General features: G+C 44.1%; 1 protein-coding gene across 3 annotated transcripts in view; it reads right to left on the bottom strand.

The window, feature by feature from the left end:
* Positions 1 to 20,064, bottom strand: part of LDLRAD3 (low density lipoprotein receptor class A domain containing 3) — an 84,143-nt gene extending 64,079 nt beyond the window's left edge. For 2 of the 3 annotated variants that reach the window (XM_057410937.1, XM_057410938.1), the window contains exon 1: positions 19,935 to 20,064. In XM_057410937.1, the coding sequence (XP_057266920.1) occupies positions 19,935 to 19,968 (34 nt within the window). In that variant the 5' untranslated portion in view covers positions 19,969 to 20,064. Of the gene's footprint in view, positions 1 to 18,909; positions 19,242 to 19,934 lie in introns of those variants that run through there. The other variant, XM_057410939.1, reaches the window with a different exon arrangement.
* Positions 20,065 to 20,488: the final 424 nt, after the last annotated feature.

The raw sequence follows: 20,488 nt of genomic DNA, 5'->3' as shown, positions 1-20,488 counted from the left end.
TGAGCCTCTTCAAATGTTCTCCCCTAGGTCTATTCAAAGAGATTTTCCCATTACTTCAGAATTAAGAGGTTTCTTTTATAAAAGACCATGGCGTTTGCCCTTTCCTTGTAGCTCTGGTGACATGTCATGCACTAGGTAGGCCTCAAAAGAGAGTTAACTGGGGGCAGAAGATGGGGTTCAGGAAGGACAGATGTATACAACAACTAGTAATTTACCTGAAGTTAGACATTTCTCCTAATCACTACCAGAGACCTAGAAAATAATCACTTCAAGTGAAAAAATAACAGCTTTTATAGCCACCTACCTGAAGCATGCTTTTCTACCATTTAAAATGAGCTCTTTGAAATGCTTTATACAGTAATAATAAAAAACTATACAGAAGATAAAGTGACTTGGTATCTGCTGCATGGATTAGATTTCTGCTGGTTTCTGTAAGCAAATCAACAATAGAAAAATAAATGGAATTTGCATTTTGTCAATAGGAAATACAGTATTAGGAAGATACGTGGCAGGGATTATATTGGAGAGGCTTGTTCTTTCCAAAAGAGTTTAGTTTCACCTTGTCTATTTCACTTACTCATAGAAGCCTGAGCTGAGAGCAACAACTTTTCTGCATTGTAAAGGAACACATGCAGTGCCCCCAACACAGGCAGGAAACTAATGTGCAGTATGTGGTGTGGCTCTGGAACCTTCACAAGACACTGGTGATGAGTTCTTTCCAGTAAATATTACACAGCCAGATCCCATCCATGCAAACCATGTTTTCTAAACTGCTTTCAAACTAGCAGTAAAATCAGGAGGCTGTTTGCAATATAGGCAATCTTGGACGTTGGCTCTTTCAACAGTTGCTGCATTTAAGAGTACAGTGAAGAACACAGGAATGAAGACAGAGGAAGATTTAGCAAAAAGCAGAAAAACTTACGATGCATGCATGACAATAATCCTAGAATGTCAGAATGATTTGGGTTGGAAGAGACCTTAAAGCTCATCCAATTCCAACCCGCCAGTCACAGGCAGGGACACCTCCCACTAGACCAGGTTGCTCCAAGCCCCATCCAACCTGGCCTTGAACACTGCCAGGGATGGGGCAGCCACAGCTTCTCTGGGCAACCTCTGCCAGCGCCTCGCCACCCTCACAGGGGATGAAGAGCTTCTTCCTAATATCCCATCTCGATCTCCCCTCTGTCAATTTAAAGCCATTCCACCTTGTCCTGTCACTACAGCCCCTCTCCACATTTCTTGTCAGCCCCTTTAGGCACTGGAAGGTGCTCTGAGGTCTCCCTGAAGCCTTCTCTTTTCCAGGCTGAACAAGCCCAGCTCTCAACCTGTCTCCACAAGATAGATGCTCCAGCTTGCAGAGCACCTTTGTGGCCCTTAAAACTTAGGAGATCTCCAAAACCTTACTATAACCCCAAGCATTATTTTGCTAATGAAACAAATGCTAAAATCTCCACATTCCTCCTGGCATCCCCCGCATTTATGTATGCTACAAAGTGAACTTTCTGAAGAAGCCAAGCAGGCTTCCTACCCAGACATGTCCAGACAGAGCACGGTGCCAAACTGCAAAGCTAGGGCATCACCTACAGAGTTACACAGATGGAAACCAGGAGGAGAAGACAAGATTCTCAGGAACTGTGTGAAATTTTCAGCAGAAAGAGAAGTCCATAACATCTCAGTAACCCAGAGAACTCAAGATGCTCAGACAAAAGACATGGCTTCTACATGATAAATTTATCATTCTTGTATCTACTTGGTTCCAAGGCAGGATACATTTGTATTCACACAAACCTCAACCTTAGGATGCACATGTTCATAGATTTGACGATCTTTTTTGCAAGGATCTAGGGAAGCAAGCACTATCATTTGCAGCAGTATCTGAGACTGGCCACAATGAAGGTTCTCGAGAGCCTTGATGAATAAATACACAAATGAAACAGCAGTTTCAGCATGCTGCTGTTAAGGGCTAATTTTAATTTTCGGTCTCATTGGCCTAGTTGTCCATTCCCGTAATTACTGAAGCAGCAGATATAATTGCAAAGCAGGTATATTTGACTCCAGCCTCTCTGCCAGTTTAGCAGCAGCTAATGTCTGAAAATTGCAGGGTGTAAATTTAGTGTAGTGGGTCTCACACACTGTGGTTTTTTACTGGTTGAGACTGTATTTGGTTAATCAGAAATAAAAGAAAGATATCACACTTCATGGTAGTTTGTCTAGTTTTTCCCCTGATCTCTGGAAAGAAATAAAGAAGAAAAATACAACTGACCGGATAAGGCAGCACAGCTCAAAACCCTGCATTTCTGAGTTTCAACAGTTATTACTTTCAGGTCAATGAGCAGAGAATTGTTAACAGCATGCAATGCCAAGACTTCTGCCAAGCAGCTAACACATCTGGGTAAGATAAGGCAAGCAGTAAGACATGTCTTTGGAATACAAGGAAAACCAGAACATATTTTCTCTGTAATAACCATATTCACATTTCTTTTATAGCCCCCAAAAATAAGCAACTGGCTGGTTCTAACTGTGGCTCTCCATTACCACTCACATACACATTTGCACCTTGCTTTCTGTCCCTCTCCCACACCACACAAAGTTCAGAAGAAACAACAAAGGATGTTTTGGTAGGTAATACACAGTACTAAATTAACAGCTAGTGCTATCAAAACAGACCACTAGTTGAACACTAGCCAAGGTTTCTCCTATTCCACTCAACACAAGCAGCAACCAAAGCAAGCAGTCTCCAACCTTTGCATTTCCATGAGCTGTTGTATCTGTGCATCACTGCTATTACAATAACTCTTCAATACATCTTACTCTATGACAGCACTCTACTGGACAGAACAACACCACAATCCACTTGTAGCCCTTACTGGCTGCTGCTTATTTGTATTTAGATTTTCTAACGAAGTACCTAAGCACACTTACACCGGACCAGAAGTGCTGCAATACATAATCTCACCTTGAACATGCTGGCCCATATTTAATAGAATGGGAACCACAAAATCATAGAGTGGATTGGGTTAGAAGAGACCTAAAAAAATCATCCAGTTCCAATGCTCTGCCACAGGCAGGGACACCTCCCACTAGACCAGGTTGCTCCAAGCCCTGTCCAACCTGGCCTTGAACATTGCCAGGGATGAGGCAGCCACAGCTTCTCTGGGCAACCTGTGCCAGCACCTCACCACCCTCACAGGGAAGAACTTCTTCCTAAAATCTCATCTCAATCTCCCCTCTGTCAGGTTAAAGCCATTCCCCTTTGTCCTGTCACTACAGGCCCTTGTCAAAAGCCCCTCTCCGCATATCTTGTCAGGCCCTTCAGGCACTGGAAGCTACTCTAACGGCTCCCTGGAGCCCTCTCTTCTCCAGGCTGAACAAGCCCAGCTCTCTCAGCCCACCTTCATAAGAGAGGTGCTGAACATCCAAAAATCATTTTTCTCCTGGGGAAACCTGAACTGAAAACACTTGGAAGCAATTATTTCCTTAAAAAGGCACCTAAGGTTCTTCTTACACTCATTTCTTAAAGTTTGATTCCAAGCCACTAAAATAACTTCTACTTTTCTTAAAAGACAAGCTGACACATTCTGCTCAGATTTTCTGTCAAAGACTTGCAGAGTCACAGCTCCCACCTTCCCAGGCAGAAAGCCCAGTTAACCGCAGTCATCCGTACAATGAGGTTTTCTCTCTTCTCTGAATCCACTTCATCGGGATCAGAGGAACAAGTCTTCACAGGTAAGGTACAAAGCTCCTTGAGGTAATGGACCCTGCTGTAGCCTTAGAAAATTAGTTAAATAGTTCAGAAAGAGATCATATACTTCACAGAAGATGCAAAGCAAATGGAAAAAAATAATGAAAAAGAGCAAAGACTTTCCTCCTACAAAAGTAGAAGTGGGTTTTAATTCAACACAATTATCTTCCCTAAATTTTTCCTGCACTTATATTACAAAGTAGTGGCAAATTACTGCAGTATATGGAGATGAGCACATTAGCACCAAAAAAAACAAAACCACCAAAAAAAACACTGTTACAAAGACAAATATACTTGGCAAAGATGATGAATCCTGCACTTAGATCATACACACCATGAAATCAGGACCTTTTAAAATCTTGTTTTTATTACAAACAAAAAAAGCCACTATCCTTCAAGATCCTTCCAAAACCAGGCACTTTAATGCTTAGTGACAATCTGTCACAGCAATTTCACAGGACAGCTCTACCCTCCTCTTAGCAGGAGACATGCCACATCAGCAGAACACAACAAGCCATGTTGCCTGGGACACAGGACAAGCACCATCATGAGACACAGGTGAAGTCACTGGATAACATGTGACTCACATTAACACAACTGGCCTGGCTTTGGCTGAGGCAGAGTTAATTTTCCTCATAGTAGCTGGTATGGGGCTGTGTTTTGGATTTGTGCTGGAAACAGTGCTGATCACACAGGGGTGTATTTTGTTACAGCTGAGCAGTGCTTATGAGGAGCCAAGGCATTTTCTGCTCTGTACTCCACCCCACCACTGAGCAGGATGGGGGCCCACAAAGAGCTGGGAAGGGGGCACAGCCAGGACTGTGAATGAATTCTTTGGTTTGCTTTGCTTCAGTGCACGTGGCTTTTGCTTTACCTGTTAAACTGTCTTTATCTCAAGCCACAAGTTTTCTCACTTTTACTCTTCCCATTCTTTCCCCCATCCCAATGGAGGGCAGTGAGCAATAATAATGAACTGTGTGGGGCCAAGTTGCCAGCTGGAGTTAAACCATGACAATACATCAGGGTGTTCTGGCCATCAGAGACACCAGTGCAAAGTGCCTCCCAAACCCATTCATTCTAGGCAGGCCTTCATTTGCCAGTAGGTAAGAGATTGCTCATCATTCCTTGTAACATAAATTCCTTGTGAAAGACACTGACAACTTGGCCATGTTCAAGTCTGGAAGAAAGCCTGTCTGCATCTCGCTTTGCTTGAGGAATGAGACCCCTGTGCCCCTGGTGACTAGCACAGAGGAAAGAGGATAACCAACATCAGCTTCCTTCAGCACTACTTTATTAATAATTTAACTGTTAATGGCCATGTAACCGGAGCAGCTGCAGGAGAAATTAACTATATAGTTGCCTGTTATACTGAAAGCACTTTTATTGTCTTGGCCTTCTACTTAAGCAACAAGGTTTCTCTTATTCAACTGTCAGTCCCTTTTAAAAAGGAAAAAGGTATGAAGCTCAATTAATAAATACAATTCATTTAACTGCAATTTTTCCATCACTCAAAGGCTGAATGTAATGGATTTCTCATTTTCCTAATCTCCTATGCAATTAATTCTTTAATTAAACACAATATCCAACACAGAAAATAGATTTACACACTCACTGTTTCGCTGCAAAAGACAGATTTACACACTCATTGTTTTGCTGCAAGTTATGTAGGTGGTATTTCTGATTCAGGAAGTTAACTCAAACATAATAATTACATTCAGGAAGTTAACACAAACATAAGTACACTGACCCATAGTTGTGAAATAGCTGAAAGCATCAAGGGAAAACTAAGATATAGAGAATAAAATGCAATGCTAAAGCTTGCCCAGGACTCTAGCACCAAACAACTTGTTCTTGGTAAACAACACAGGCCACAAGTGTCCTACATGGTGTTCATGTGTTTTATGTGTGAGCTAAAAGGAACAAGTGAAACAGTCTTCTCAGACTAGCTTATAGGCAACAGCAATAGACAGAACAAGCAGAACCCTAAGCACTTTGAGGAGCAGCAGGAATGAAAGACAGCCATCCAAGAGAAAACTGTCTATCTGAGCAAGCAAAAGATGCATCGACACACAGTGATGGTGTGTCACAAGTGCCAAGCTGAACCCTCCAACTCCAGTCTTTGTGGTCCAGCCTTTCTTGGACATGCTACTGATGCAAAAAGAAATCCCAAACCCCATCTGATGCTGCCTATCCCCTTCTTTTTGCAAGCTCCTCTAGTTTTATTGTGGCCCTAGGAAAAAGCATCCATGACAGAGTGAGAAGGCATGTGGACAACTCCCCCATGAGAGGCTGGCAAAAGCAGCAAAACAGAACTGACTGGGGAGAAGTGCCATTTCCTAGTGTCCTACTTACTAAATCAATCAGAAGTCAGCTCCAGCAATTAAGTAATAATGAATTATTGATGACAATCACTCTGAGATACCGAGCACTTACCAGCCTTTACAAAACTCAAGAACCTGAGGTGGGTAAGTGGTACCTCCATTTCAATAAGGCACAAAGCGAGGTAGACAGCAAATAGGCCTGGTGTTATGTACTGCCAAGGAGCACCGTTATCTCTACGATATTATCTTGATTCTACTTGTACATCATCACACATCACCTTGATTTGTGTTCCACTCTACCCATGTGTGAAATACTCCCACTTCAGAGAAGCACAGTGAGTGCTCCATGCACAAAATCAAATAATTTCAGTAACTACATCTTACTACCTTGTTGGGGGCTGGGGGGGGAGGTGTGTGTGGAATAAATAAATAAAAGGCTGTGTTTGAAGTAAAGGGCAGCTACGGAAAAAGCACTTTCAAATGTGATCTGCATGTTCAGTGGCAGTATTTGCTCCTGAAAAAGCAAAGGTGGTATTCAAACCCTACTATTTCAAGATATTTTAAGCCTGTGCATAGCGTGTCTTCAAATCAGACAACTTTTCTGCCAAGGCAAATAAATTCAACTAGAAGCTCAGCAGAAAGACACAGAACTCAGTCTTGGATTTAAAACCCTCCTGCCAGCCACTGAAGACTGTCAGTGGTAGGTACCACAGAGGCACATTTCCTACCACCAACACATATAAGTAATTTAGGAAAAAGAATACAGTCTACCCCTACTGTACTTCCCACCTGAGCTTTCCACTGATGCCACTACCTATTTGTACTACTAAAAACCAAACGGACATAGGAGGACATGACCATTCATTGCATGTTGTGTTACCTATCCTGCCCCTTCCCAGTTCTTCATCAGGCTTACCAAACGGACAGCCCTATGTGCTGTCCACATGCACGTACACGAAAGTTTCCACACTCTCGGAACTTCCACCCTCAACAGCAGTTGCCAGAGTTGAGGCTTTACCAACTGGCAGCTGTACATCACCCAGCTGCTGTTGAAACCCCACAATGACACATTAAACACTGCAATGGTTCAATGCCAGTGTGCCGACTCCTAGTCTGCTCCCAGTAGGAATGCTGGCAAAAAGCTTCAGGATGGGGAAGATTAATGTCAGTACTTGCGACACAGACCAGTCTTGCAGGCAGGATCCCTGTCAGGAAAGGGCAGCTTCCTGGGTGGAATTTGAGAAGAGCAGAGACAAGGGTTCATCCCTGCCACAGATGTCTTATATGATTATATTACTCTGCTTTCCTTGACTTCAGTCTTCCTAATCTGTTAATGATTACTAATGCTCTCCTATCCCATGGGAATGTTGCAAGCATGCATAATTTATATTTCCCTGCTTCCCAGATGCCAAGAAAATGGGTACCTGAAGATACATACCAATCAATAGTTTTCCAAATATATAAACTGCTTTTTAAGACTCCTAATAAAAAAATGCAAAGTATTAATATTAAAGCCCACAGGTGTATCTTGCATAATTTATTCCTCAGTAGTAAACATGAAGAGTCATAACAAAAAGTTTTTGAGCAGGTATCATAGAATCACATAATGGTTTGGATTGGAAGGGACCTTAAAGTTCATCCAGTTCCAACCCCTTGCCACAGGCATGGACATCTTCCACTAGACCAGGTTGCTCCAAGCCCTGTCCAACCTGGGTCTTGAGCACTGCCAGGAATGGGGTGTCTAATACCCATATATATTGCAGCTAATACCTAGTCCAGAGATTCTAATTAAAATACAGCTAGGCCCTCCCTCTAGCTGATGAAACTCCATCTTCCCAAACTCCTGCCTGCTCGACTACCACACAGTGACTTTATAGAGGTAACTGATCCCCTGGAACTAAAAAATTAAAGTTATTTTAGACATAGTGATTAACTGCCCTCTTCTTCACACTCACAGGGTCTCAATATGAACCCCTGTTATGGTGTCAACTTTTCTCTCTTGTATGCATACGTACCTATCCCTTACTCTGTTTAATGCTGGAGGAGCAGCATTGCAGGAAGACCAGGAAACAACTTGGGAAGCTTGTTTAAAAAACAATTATGAATCTCTAGATTTCAAGCTATCCGAAACAATTGTGCCCTGGAATCATGCAATGACAAGCTCTTGGTAGAGCTGCTTACTCTCAGGGTTTAGTTTCGACAGTTGAGCTCACTCAAACTGTTCTCTAACCAAAACATTTACTACAGCATTTCCATAACACAATTTTTTCCAAAACAATAGGCCAACGCTATTCAACAGGCCAACAACTTCCAAACTGAAGTAAACATTGCCTTTGCCAGGTGTGTTTTCTTACCAAGATGTGCGGAGCAGCTTGGAAGGCTTATGTATGCAAATGATCAACTCATGGCACCTTCAAGGGCCAGACTGGGGAAGGTGGAAAGAGTGCCTCATTTCCCAGAAGCAACTGCCTCTTTGAGATACCCCATATCAGATTCCTGTTCAAGAGAGATAACCACCAGGTATTTTCGAAGTCTAAGTTCTGTTGGTTTAATTTTAACAGGATCCGACAGGCCTTACAAAGGTGTCTCTGATACAGGCCCAAAGGAAGTTATATTTATCGTTTCTTAAATGGGAAAGTCTGTTCACAAGAGTGGGCTGCTTAATTTTGCAGCTACTGATGAGCAAACAAATGAAGCACCAACACTGCAGTGAAAATTAGCTAAACTAGGCTTTACAAGCCAAACACGGGGTCCCCATGAGACTACTGAGACCACGTACAAGGCAGTCAGCAGACCAGCAGCTCTGAATTCAGCCTCAGTTAGGACAAGAAGATCCTGTCAGCAACAAGAACTGTTTTTTTTGTATTTTCAGATTTCATTTGACTCAGCTGACTGGCCATTAAGCTCCAGTAAGGCAGACATTTATCTATAGATAACGCAAGGAAATTGGAAAGTAAGCAGCCTGAGGCTACCCTGAAGACTTAAACAAATAGCAAGGCAGAGCTCCATTAAAACAATTCATCAGAAAACCTAAATAGTCCATTGGCAGATTTTCAAGGATCCCATTAGAAATTTTAAGGATACCTAATCTGATTACACACCAAAGTTTAACTCACATAGAAGTCAGTAATAAGTAAGAGAGCCTTTAACTTTGAGAACCTGAGAGTTACCAAAGATGCTGCAGGAAGAGACACTGGGCATTTCTGCTGTAACTAATGTAGAATCACAGAATCAACTATGTTGAAAAAGACCTTCAAGTTCATCAAGCCCTATCAATATGCCAGGACTACCCAGTCCACCACTAAGCCATGTCACTAACGGCCTTGTCTACACGGGTTTTGAATGCTTCCAGAGACAGTGATTCTACCGTATTTCCTGGGCAGCCTGTTCCAATGCCTGACCACCCTTTTGGAGAAGAAATTTTTCCTAACATCCAGTCTAAGCCTTCACTGGCATACCTTGAGGCCATTTACTCTTGTCCTACTACTTGTTACCTGGGAGACCAACCCCCACCTCGCTCCATCCTCCTTTCAGGTAGTTGCAGAGTGATAAGGTCCCCCCTGAGCCTTATCTTCCCCAGACTAAGCACCCCAGTTCCCTCAGCCATTCCTCATGGAATGCTCCAAGGATGCTCCAGACCCTTCACTAGCTCCAATGCCCTTCTCTACACTCGCTCCAGCACCTCAGTGTCCTTCTTGTAATGAGGGGCCCAGAACTGAACATAGTGTTCTTAGGAGCTCTATCAACACCCTTTTTATCATTCAGGTACTGTTAAGAGTTCTAGTCCAATCACTCTGATCTCTGGTCAGAAGTACACTCCTGATTTGTTCACTGCACATGTTGGCTCCTTTTTTGGAGGAGAGAAAAAAAAAAACCTGGTTCCCAAAACTCATACTGGGTGCAGATCTAGGGGGAAGCCCTCCATCTAACTGTACAAGAACAAATGCTTGTAGATTGAGTGCTCATAGGCTGAAGTATTACATGGCTTCACTTTTTTCTTACCTTCATGTTTGCTGATACTCAAAGCCAACACATCCACAAGATCAAAAATGCCTCACCTTTTAAGAAAGGGCTAGCAAACAGAAATGTCTGAAACTGTAAATCAGAATTCAACAGTACTCCATTTAATGAAGGGCAAGTTTAAAATGCAGAACCTTGATTACATGGCAAAGTGAAGGATCTGTTAATTTAAAAGTTCACAATGGGTTGGGGTTTTTTGTTTGTCTGGGGATTTGAGTTTTTTTTGTTGCTGTTTGTTTTGGGTTGTTTGGTTTCTCATGATTTATGATTTTTTATTTTTTTACTATTCTAATTTACTCAATGTAGGCATTTCACTCACAATCAGGTATTTATTAATACCTGATTTATCAGGTATTAATCCAGCACTTTATTAAGAGAAAGGACTAGCATCAGCCACATGGATCATTTCTTACCTCTCCAGCTTCATTCTTTCCACCTTTCAAAAGCTTGGTTAAAAGAAGAAAAAAGAAAAAAAGTCTATTTTGAGTTGGAATAGATAACGGTCCCCACAAACACACTGCTACTGCTCCCTAGCCAATCTCAATTATGCATAATTAGTTTAATGACTTAGTCTTTTAAAAACTGATTGGGCAGCAAGTACAGTTCTTTCAGACTCCAGGATTTCACCATGGCAGTTGGCATTCTTGCCAGCCAGATCTTGATCTCGGCATCTGATTGTCTTTCCACTCTCTAGCAAGCAAAGCAGAAGACTGTTCTACACATGCCAAGTCCTTGATAAGACATGCTTCTTATTGTGGCTCAGAACATAGAAGATTTAGTCCTCCCATCCCCAAGATCAATATCAGAGCCCCTAACTCTTCTGGAGAACCACAGTTCTCCCCAGCACAAAATACATGCACTTCAGGTTCCAGTTAGACTGTATGTCTAGAATGGTTTGGGTTGGAAGGGACCTTAAGGCTCATTTAGTTCCAAACACCTTCCCTTAGACCTGCTCTAAGTTCTCCCCAGTGCCTTCTCCAGGCTGAACAAGCCTAACTCTCTAAGCCTGTCTATAGCAGAGATGCTCCACCCCCTGGAGCATCTTATCTTCATGGCCTCCTATGGACTCACTCCAACAGCTCCACATCCCTCTTCTGCTGTTGTCCCCAGAGCTGGATGCAGCACTGCAGGGGGGCTCTCACCAGAGCAAAGCAGAGGGGCAGGATCACCTCGCTCAACCTGCTGGTCACACTTCTGGTGATGCAGCCCAGTGTTTTAGTAGTGTGCAGTTCTACCCAGCTCTTGCGACTACAGTTTTGCCCCCAGCCACAAGAGCACCTTATGCCACTGACAGGACACTGGTTAGCAACTTAGAAGAGTTATTTTGCCTTTGGAGTTCATTGACTGAAATGTGCTTCCTTTGGAGGTCTTATGGGCTGACTCTATCAATTTATCTGTTCATGAAGAGCTGATAAGTTTTGGCAGGTGAAGCAAAGCAGGGCTAGTCTTCATATTAAACAACACAAGGAACTGCTCTAGCATATTTTTTAACATTCACTAACAATGCCCACATTCACAAATTATGTAGACATACATGCACACCTTCAATTTTGGGTCAAGCAAAAATATTGACTATACATCATAACTGATCCCCCAGAAACTGAGTAACTTACTCACGATGCACAATTCACTTGTGAAACTGTACCAAGAACCTAGGGAGACCAAGTCCTTAGCAGTCTGCTGTACCAAACCACCACCTTCCAAACTCAGCTACAGAACACATTCCACTTCTTCCTAATATCTAACTCTCCCCTCTGAAAGTTTAAAGCCATTCACCCTTGTCCTGTCACTACATGTCCTTGCCAAAAGCCCCTCTCCAGCTTTCTTGTCAAAACCTTTAGGCTCTGGAAGCTGCTCTAAGGGCTCCCCAGAGCCTCCTCTTCTTCATGCTGACCAATTTAGTGAAGACTAAGCCATTAGCATTCAGCTTCTGAACAAAAGAACAAAGATATAGGGAAAGAAAGGAAGGGAAAGAAGTCTGAATTTGACAAGAAAGGGATTCACAATGAGAAATAGTGCTATTTTTAGCTGAAGAATTTTAGCTAAACTAATAGAAAGTCCAGCAGAAACATTTAATAGCCCTTGACATAACTTACTCTTGCGTCAGGAAAACAGTAGCAGAATACAAAGCCCAAGACTGTCTTTGCAGTCTCCAAACTCAGAAACACCAGCTGAAGTATCACCTTCTAAGGCCATATGTGGGAAGCAGCCACTAGGTAGCAGGTTCAATACAGCATGTGTTACCTGTGAAGAGCACCCTGCACAAGCAACACAACTATGAGGTGCCAAAAGAGGGGGGGAGATTGTCAGAATTATATCCATTGGTGTGTCTATATCACATTTCACATTTTTCTAAAACTGAAACTCCTCTGTTTGAAGAATCTTAATGACTTTACTGCAATACCAACGAAACCAAGAAAAAACAGGAATGCTTGAGAAAAAAACATCATATCAAAAACATTTCTTCAAAGTAAAGAGCTATTTTGAATTGTAGAAAGATATGCCTGTTATTTGTAACATACAACTCTTGACTAAAATTAGGGTAGTGCTAATAGCATGAAAGAAAGAAAGACAGTTGATGTCCAAAAAACCCTGATTAAACAGGTAAAATGGAAATGACTAGAACGAGGAAAGAAAGAGATCTTGCCCGAAGTCATGCTGCTGATCAGTAACACAACCTGGAGTACATCCTGCAGCGCATGAAGACCGTGACCAGCTTTGCCCATCAGAGTACAAGCATTGAGCTGACACAGATGTGGCTGGCAGATGTGTTCTGTCTGGAGCTGTGTCATTTGGCTCCTTCACAAGTGAAGTGATAAATCAATGCTAAGAGACAAGTCCACAAAATACGGCACTGAAAAAATATATTGTTGGTCCTACTAAAAAAACTGTTTCATAACAGAATAGCACACTTCAACCATATTCCACTTACACACTTCCTGACCTTTAATAAATTAAGGCTTACAGGCTGTCTGAGAGACATTAAATCTGTTTTAAAATAACTGAAACCTCCTGGCTAAAAGGACACAATATCAGAACCTCCCCAGATCTGGTACAAGTTCATTAGCCCCTAATCCTAAATCACAGAATGTTTGGGTTGAACAGGACCTTAAAGATCAGCTGGTTCCAACCCCCAAAATGATGACTGTAACCCCCAAATAAAGGATCACACAGCATGATAAAAACTCATAGTACAGAGATCATTCTAGACAAGTTTCATGGCAACATCACCTTCCCCTCATTGCCTCAGCTACCTGTTCACTGTGACATGTCACACTCTGTGGCAGCACAGCAACTTACACAACCATTTGCTCATATCCGAAAAACAGCTTTGCTTGATATGTTTTAATTGTGCCCAAGTTCACAGCTGTCCAGGCCATGGCAGGAAGAAGGCCTGAGGATCAGAGGAGAAAGTTCTCATCAGCCACCCTCCCACAAACTGCTTCCACTTCGATTTTGTTTATCTGGGCCTCTTTGATTACCCAGCCACAAGATTCTCCAGCCCTTCAACACTAACAGAAACTACCTATTTTTTCTCTCAACTTTTCAGAGGACTTCTATGAAGTGCAACTAAATTTGGTATCCAATTCCACAAGCTCCTTTGCAATCAACCAAAAGGGGACACCTGCAAAAGCAGCCGAGGACAAGAATGACCAGAGTGACAAGCGGCTCCATTTAGAAACCTCCTCACTGCCTCCACATTTCTCACAGGCAAATTAAAACTCACATGAAAACCAATTAGCATTACACCATCCCCTCCCTTAATAAGGCTTTTCTGTCCCACTAGACAACCCTGCATGCAACGTAAAGTTGGCTTAAACTGCCTTATGCTATGGCAGTTTTACTAGTACAAGAGGCTGCATAAAAAAAGGCACTCAAACACACAATCAAGTTCCTGCAGCTTAACAAGTCTGTACGTGTCAGAGAAACAAGTATCTGGATACATACTCAGTCCACAGCAAATGTAAATTTCCACCGATCATATAAATTAACAGTTTCATTATGAGACAGTCTAATTTAGTTAAATGCTTTCTGCAGGGGTGTCGGCAAAGTTTATTGATTTGTTTTTTCTTAAGCTATTCGTTTAAATTTTTATCTTCATTGTTGGTTTGTGTTTTGGGTTGTTGTGGTTTTTTTAACACATATGAGCTCCCCCTCAAAAATTCTCCAGCAGTCAGTAAATTAATGATAAACTCATTATACTAATGGCTGACTCTACAATTACCTCCAGCCATGATCTACTTACATTTCAGGCAAAAGGCAGCCTGTCATTAAATGTTTCACTTTAGAGATAGCTTAAAATATGTCATTAAAACTGGTTTTACTTGAAATATTCCATTCTGCATCTTGGCATATCCTGTTACGAGATCTTGCAGAGCAGAAGATTGCAAGACCTCTTCTGCTTTAATATCTGGAAAGACAAAAATGCCCAAACCCAAAAATAACTATTGAAACATAAGATCTTTCTCCCACCTGCTCACAACTGTTTTCAAGTTCAAGCCCTGAAAATGCCAGTTTAAATACTTATCGCAGTGTGCCTCCTACCAAAGGTAGTGCATACACAGCTCCAGTTTGCAGCAGGTGGGACAACTGAACAGTAACAGTCTACAGGGCTTCCTAAAACTCATCATTAGCTGCCCAAATGGACAAGATAGCAAAATAGCACTATAATCATCACAGCACATTTCACAGCTTTACAGCAAAGGGAGCCATTTTGTTTCTCACCTGGTAGATAATCAGCATATGAATGGAAGTAGGATAAACATATTATCACAAGGACATTTTTGCATCCAAAGAAGTATGGAGCTTGCTAGTCTCCCACTGCATCAGACAATGCCAACTGACTGTAAGTTTGTAATGCTTTTTTTCACATTTGAACGAAAGGTGCATTTTTACAACCTGTTTTATAGCTAGCCATCTCCACCTCCTATCACAACATGTGACTGCAACACTGCAATCACTCTTTCACCCTCCCAGCCCTCAACAACTGCAGGTTACTGTTGTGGCAGTTATCCCAAGTGGGATGGACAACTGGAAGCTCCTAATCACTGCAACTTCAAACACCCAAGGAGCAACAGAAACCTATGGAAGCCTAGCCAAGGAGACATCACTTTCCCTGACACTACTCAAAATCCCTTAAGTTTACATGATACCCACAAAATCACCATATCCTTATTTCCGTCCCTGCATCAAAAAGGACCCTGCAAGAGGGAAGTCTGACAACAGCATCAAACATCAAACCAGATAACCAGAAATTCATCCTGAGAGAACCTGTCTGCAGGTGCTGGCTCCCATGAGAAATCCCAGACATTCTCTCCAACATGGATGTGGAGCTTTGCACTAAGGTTAGTACTTCCCAGCTGTTCTCATTATGACTGCTGGCAGACCTACATCTTCAGCAAACCACAGAATCAAACTGGTTTGGGGTGGAAGGGACCTTAAAGCTCATCCAGTTCCAACCCTCTGCCATGAGCAGGGACACTTTCCACTAGCCCAGGTTGCTCCAAGCCCTGTCCAACCTGGCCTTGAACATTGCCAGGGATGGGGCAGCCACAGCTTCTCTGGGCAACCTGTGCCAGTGTCACACCACCCTCACAGGGAAGAACTTCTTCCTAACATCTAATCAGTTTTAAGTCAGTTTAAATTCCCTCTTTTTCCTGTCACTACAGACCCTTGTCAAAAGCCCCTCTCCAGACTTCTTGCCACCCATTCAGGCACTGGAAGCTGCTCTGAGGTCTCCCCAGAGCCTTCTCTTCTCCAGGCTGAACAAGCCCAGCTCTCTCAGCCTGTCCCATAGCAGAGGTGCTCCAGCCCTTGAAGCACCTTTGTGGCCTCTTCTGGACTCGCTCCAACAGCTCCACATCCCTCTTGTGTTGGGGGCCCCAGAGCTGGACACAGGACTGAAGGAGGTTCTCACCAAAGCAGAGGGGGAGAATCTTCTCCCTCGACCTGCTAGTGATGCAGCCCAGGACATAGCTGGCTGACTGTGTATCACCTATTTCTCCCACTACTTTGCCACACTGGAAGTTTCTTGACTTGCCAAAGGCACTACAAAAATCTTTATCCATTGCCAACACACTGACGTGCTACACAAGCCCACTGCTGGCTTGTGTGCCAAGAGAGATAAACACTGGTTATAGACCACTAGACCCAGTTTAAAAGTTTTTCCGAAGATTGCATCAAAAATACAAAACACACCTAGAGTATAAGCAGGACAGATGCAGCTCTCCAAGTAGTGAGTGGTTTTCTCGTTCTCTGCTTGCACAGTAGAACAGGGCAATGCTCAGCAGTGCTCTTCCATGCAGTATGTAGAATGTCTTTGCTTGAAAACCTCCACTAAAAGCAGTATCTCTGAATGTTAGTACAAATGAAGTCCCATGCAAGGAAATACTACTTCATTAGTAGCATGTGGAAGTTTTCAGCTAGCAGACATTACACAATGCAGATGAACATGGCAATATTACTCTTCAAGCAGCTCCTACCCCAGCTTGATTTTGGGGATGCTGCTTTTTTTTTTTTTTTGACAGTATTTGAGATTTACTGACAAATTGCGACAAAATCACATGTGTGGGCCTGCATGTTTATGCTGCCTGTGGAAGACAGTCGTGATTCCAACAATATTAGACCAAAAGGCTAGAGAACAAGGCACAAAAGTCTTCCCTGAACACAGAACAAGTTAAAAGGTATAATATATGCACTGCATATTTGGCTCAGAAAGGTCCTTCCACTGAGCTGTGACATCTTGGGGACCACACCCAGGAATTCCAGTGCTGCACTGACCGCACTTTGACTCTCCAGCCAGTTGAAAGCTGCCATTTTTAAGACCTATTCCACAATTCAAACAGGAAGTTTTGTACTTCTCATAAAAAAGTAGTCTTCCTTTTCCACTCACTTTGCAATCATACTTTTAAAAAACAGTTCATTTAGCTAAATATTTGTGACTCCTGCCATCATTTCACTCCTGAATGGAGGTTGTGCAGGTTGAAGAAAAAAAATACATAAATCTGTATTCAAATATATTCAGTAGATTCAGGTTTCCTTGAATAGGAGATAAAGCACAGTGATAGTCAGAATTACAGATAATCCATTTTTCTTTTAGGGACTGTTTACATTTCATTGGTTTATTCAGCTATAATATACTGGAAGGTCTCTGAAGCAATCCTTCCCTAGACTCACTATAACTGTGTGTAGATCAGCTTTTATTATTGAAGTAATGCAAACTGTGGAAGATGATAAACATAGATGTCTGTTTTCTAACTTATAAACCTTCTTCCACATTAACTTACTCAATAATGTTGTCACAGCCTAAGCTGGTAACTGGAATCCCTGCAGGACCTAACTCATGTCCAGGAACTCCTGGGCTGACACTGAGTCAAGTGAACTGGGAACTACTGGGAGCTGGGTCAGAGGATGAAATAGGCAGGGCAGCAGGAGTGGATCAGCACTGGGCACAACCTGCTTTCATCTGCCTGGGCACTTGCTGGTGAAAGAGACTGGGTGTGCACATACCGAGATCTTGAGGAAACCTGAAATGAGGAGAGGGAACTGGAAAAGGAAAGCCATCGCATGAGGGAGCTCAAGATAAAGCTTCAGATCAATAGCCTCTTTCTGATTGATTATCAGTTGCAATTACAAATTGAAATCAAACCAGAATTATAGAATCAAAGACTGTTCTGGGTTGGTGACCTTAAAGCTTACCCTGTTCCAACCCTGTCACAGGCTGGGACACCTTGCAATAGACCAGGTTGCTCCAAGCCCGGTCCAAAGTGGGCTTGAACACTGCCAGGGATGGGGCAGCGACAACTTCTCTGGGCAACCTGTGCCAGGACCTCATCACTCTCACAGGGAAGAACTTCTTCCTAATATCTAATCTAAATCTCCCCTCTGTCAGCTTAAAGCCATTCCCAGTATCCATTAGAATTTATCCCCATTATGGCTCATCTCCCATCCAACCTAGCCTTGAACTATAATTTCACACTACATATCACACAAGATAAAACCTTTCCCATGCAGATAAAGTCTTTCAGAATCAAAAGCACGAAGTGATCCAGTAATAATGTTAGGAATAAAGATGGAAACAAAAGATCAATACTTCGCCATCCGTATCTTCACCAACACAAGACTTCTGCACCTAGCAGAACTGTAGACACAGAGACACTACACAGTGGTTATTTTCTGTTAGCTGAAATCAATCCCCAGGGTTTCAAGGTTTCCCATCTGTACCCAAAAAATGATCAACAGGAAAAGAAATGTTTTCAGGAGTTATCAGAATTAAAATTCAAAACAGAGTGAAGGCCAGGCAGAGACAAGCTAATTTGCCCTACGGGAAGCTTGCAGGGCTGCCAAAACATACAAAGAAAGCAACATTTAAAAAAGAAATCACCAAAGATCCCATACTTTATTCTTCACAAGAAAAACAGAATCACAAAAACCCCAACAAACTAACAGGCTTGAAAAGCTCTTTGAATCTACCCCAAAATAAGCCAAAGCCTCTCATTAAATAACTGCAGGGTAACTCTTGTTCAAGAAGGGCAGCTTGCAGTCAAAAAGCTGAAGTACTAACTTCCACATGAGAAACAGGTCTTCTTGGTCACTGCCCCCAGGCCAAGGCGGAGCAGGAACACCAGTGGGTGGCTGGGAAATCTTCCCATGTGAAGATCAGTATCTTGCAGCATAGAACCCTCCATGTGAATCTAAGGGTGATATTACAAGCAAATATATGCAACGCATGGAAACTACACCTTGCTATGAATAATTAGGTAAAGTTTTGGCAGTAGTAAATGCAAATTAATAAGGAAGAAGGCAACACAATCCAGATAAACAAACCTGAGCTGGGCCTGAAGCTTTCCAAAAAAAGGAACTGCTGAGGTAGTGTTGCAAAGAGACAAACCTACATAAGACATACGAACGTTGCTGCTTTGGTTTGCAGTTAATTTCAAAACAGCACAAGTCCTATTGTGCTTCTCTTCCTTCCTATCCATCTACACACTCGAAACAAACTTTTACCACTGAAGCTATGAAACTTGTCAGCTCATCATGACAACAAACATTCTTCGAAAAAGAAAGAAATGGAACTTGATAATCAGTTGTATCCATTGCATGTCATCACTCCATCGCCACGGCGCGATTCCAAAGCAGAGCCAGCAGCATGCAGGCAGGCTACCTACACTGCCTGGAAAGGCGCCCGCTAAGAAATAATTCACACCTGCAGCAAAGCTGCACAAAACATCATCAACTCGCCGGCTTTGACAGACATGCGGGCCGGGGGAGGGGGGAATAGTTTCTACAAGATGAGTATTAATAAAAAGTAGGAAATGCCCCGTGAAGACGCCAAGTAAAGCCAAGCAGGACCCGAGCGCTTCCCTTCGGTGCACAGACCCCGGCGGTGCGTCTGTCCGAGCCCGCCCCGGCCTCCTCCACCCCAGGAAGGCCTCGGCAAAGAGAAGGGGGCCCGCGTCGGCCGGCCCGGGTTGTACCAGCGGGGCCGCAGCCCCTCGGCTGTCTTAATGCCCAAGCTTGGCCCAGACGCAACAAAACCTTCCTACCCGATGCCTCGCCACACGCTTGCCCCACACACCCTATAGCGGGGGCCCCGAGACCGCCCTGAGGGGAGGGTCTCCGCCCGCCACAGCCAGGCCCGGCCCACCCAGCGAGCCCCGCGTCCGGCCCGCCATGGGAGGGAAGAGCGGCCATGGGAAGGGGAGGGGAGGTCGGCGGCGCCCCCGGCCCTGCTCGCAGCGAGCCGGCGAGGGGAGGCGGGAGAAAGCAGGGAGGGAGGCCCGGAGCCCTCCTCCGCCGAGCGGAGCACGCCCCGCCGCCGCTGCCGGGCTGCCGCCACCGCCCGCACTCACCCGCCGAGCCCAGCAACAACCACAGCAGCCACATGGCCCCCGCGCCGGCTGCTCCACAAACTTCGAAACTCCTCCGTTTCGGCAGCTCGGTCCCGACGGAGCGCGAGGCCGGTGGGTGGTGGGAGGCCGGGGGAGGGACCGAGGGCGGTGCCCGCCACCGCCCCGTCCCGCCCCGTCCCGCCCCGCAGCACGGCCGTGGGCGCCTGCTGCCACCTCCCCGGCCCAGCGCCAGATCGGCTCTCCCCGAGGCGGGGGGCTGGACCCAGCTGCATGGTCAGCGCGGGGGTAGGCTTCGGGAGCCTGCGCGGAGATCCTGCGGGGGCTGCAGGCCTCGCTGCCCGCACACGCACAGGGAAAAGCCACGGAGAGCTGCCTCCTCTTTGTCACATCTTTTGCCCATCAGGCACGGACAGCCAGTTTTGAGGATGGTGGCTGGTTGTGGTGGCATCAGCATGTCACACAACGAGCTTGATGTGCAGTAGCAGGCAGGAGGCCTTGAGTGGCCCCGAGAAGAGTTAAGGTCAGGGCTGCACCCCTGCAGACAGGCTGTAGCT

Source organism: Pezoporus wallicus, unplaced genomic scaffold, assembly GCF_028554395.1.
Source record: "Pezoporus wallicus isolate ANWC-B61680 ecotype Strahan unplaced genomic scaffold, APGP_CSIRO_Pwel_v1 contig_5958, whole genome shotgun sequence".
NCBI classification, from domain to species: Eukaryota; Metazoa; Chordata; class Aves; order Psittaciformes; family Psittacidae; genus Pezoporus; species Pezoporus wallicus.
Note: the sequence above shows the minus strand (reverse complement) of the source record. Positions and strands in the feature narration are given on the sequence as shown.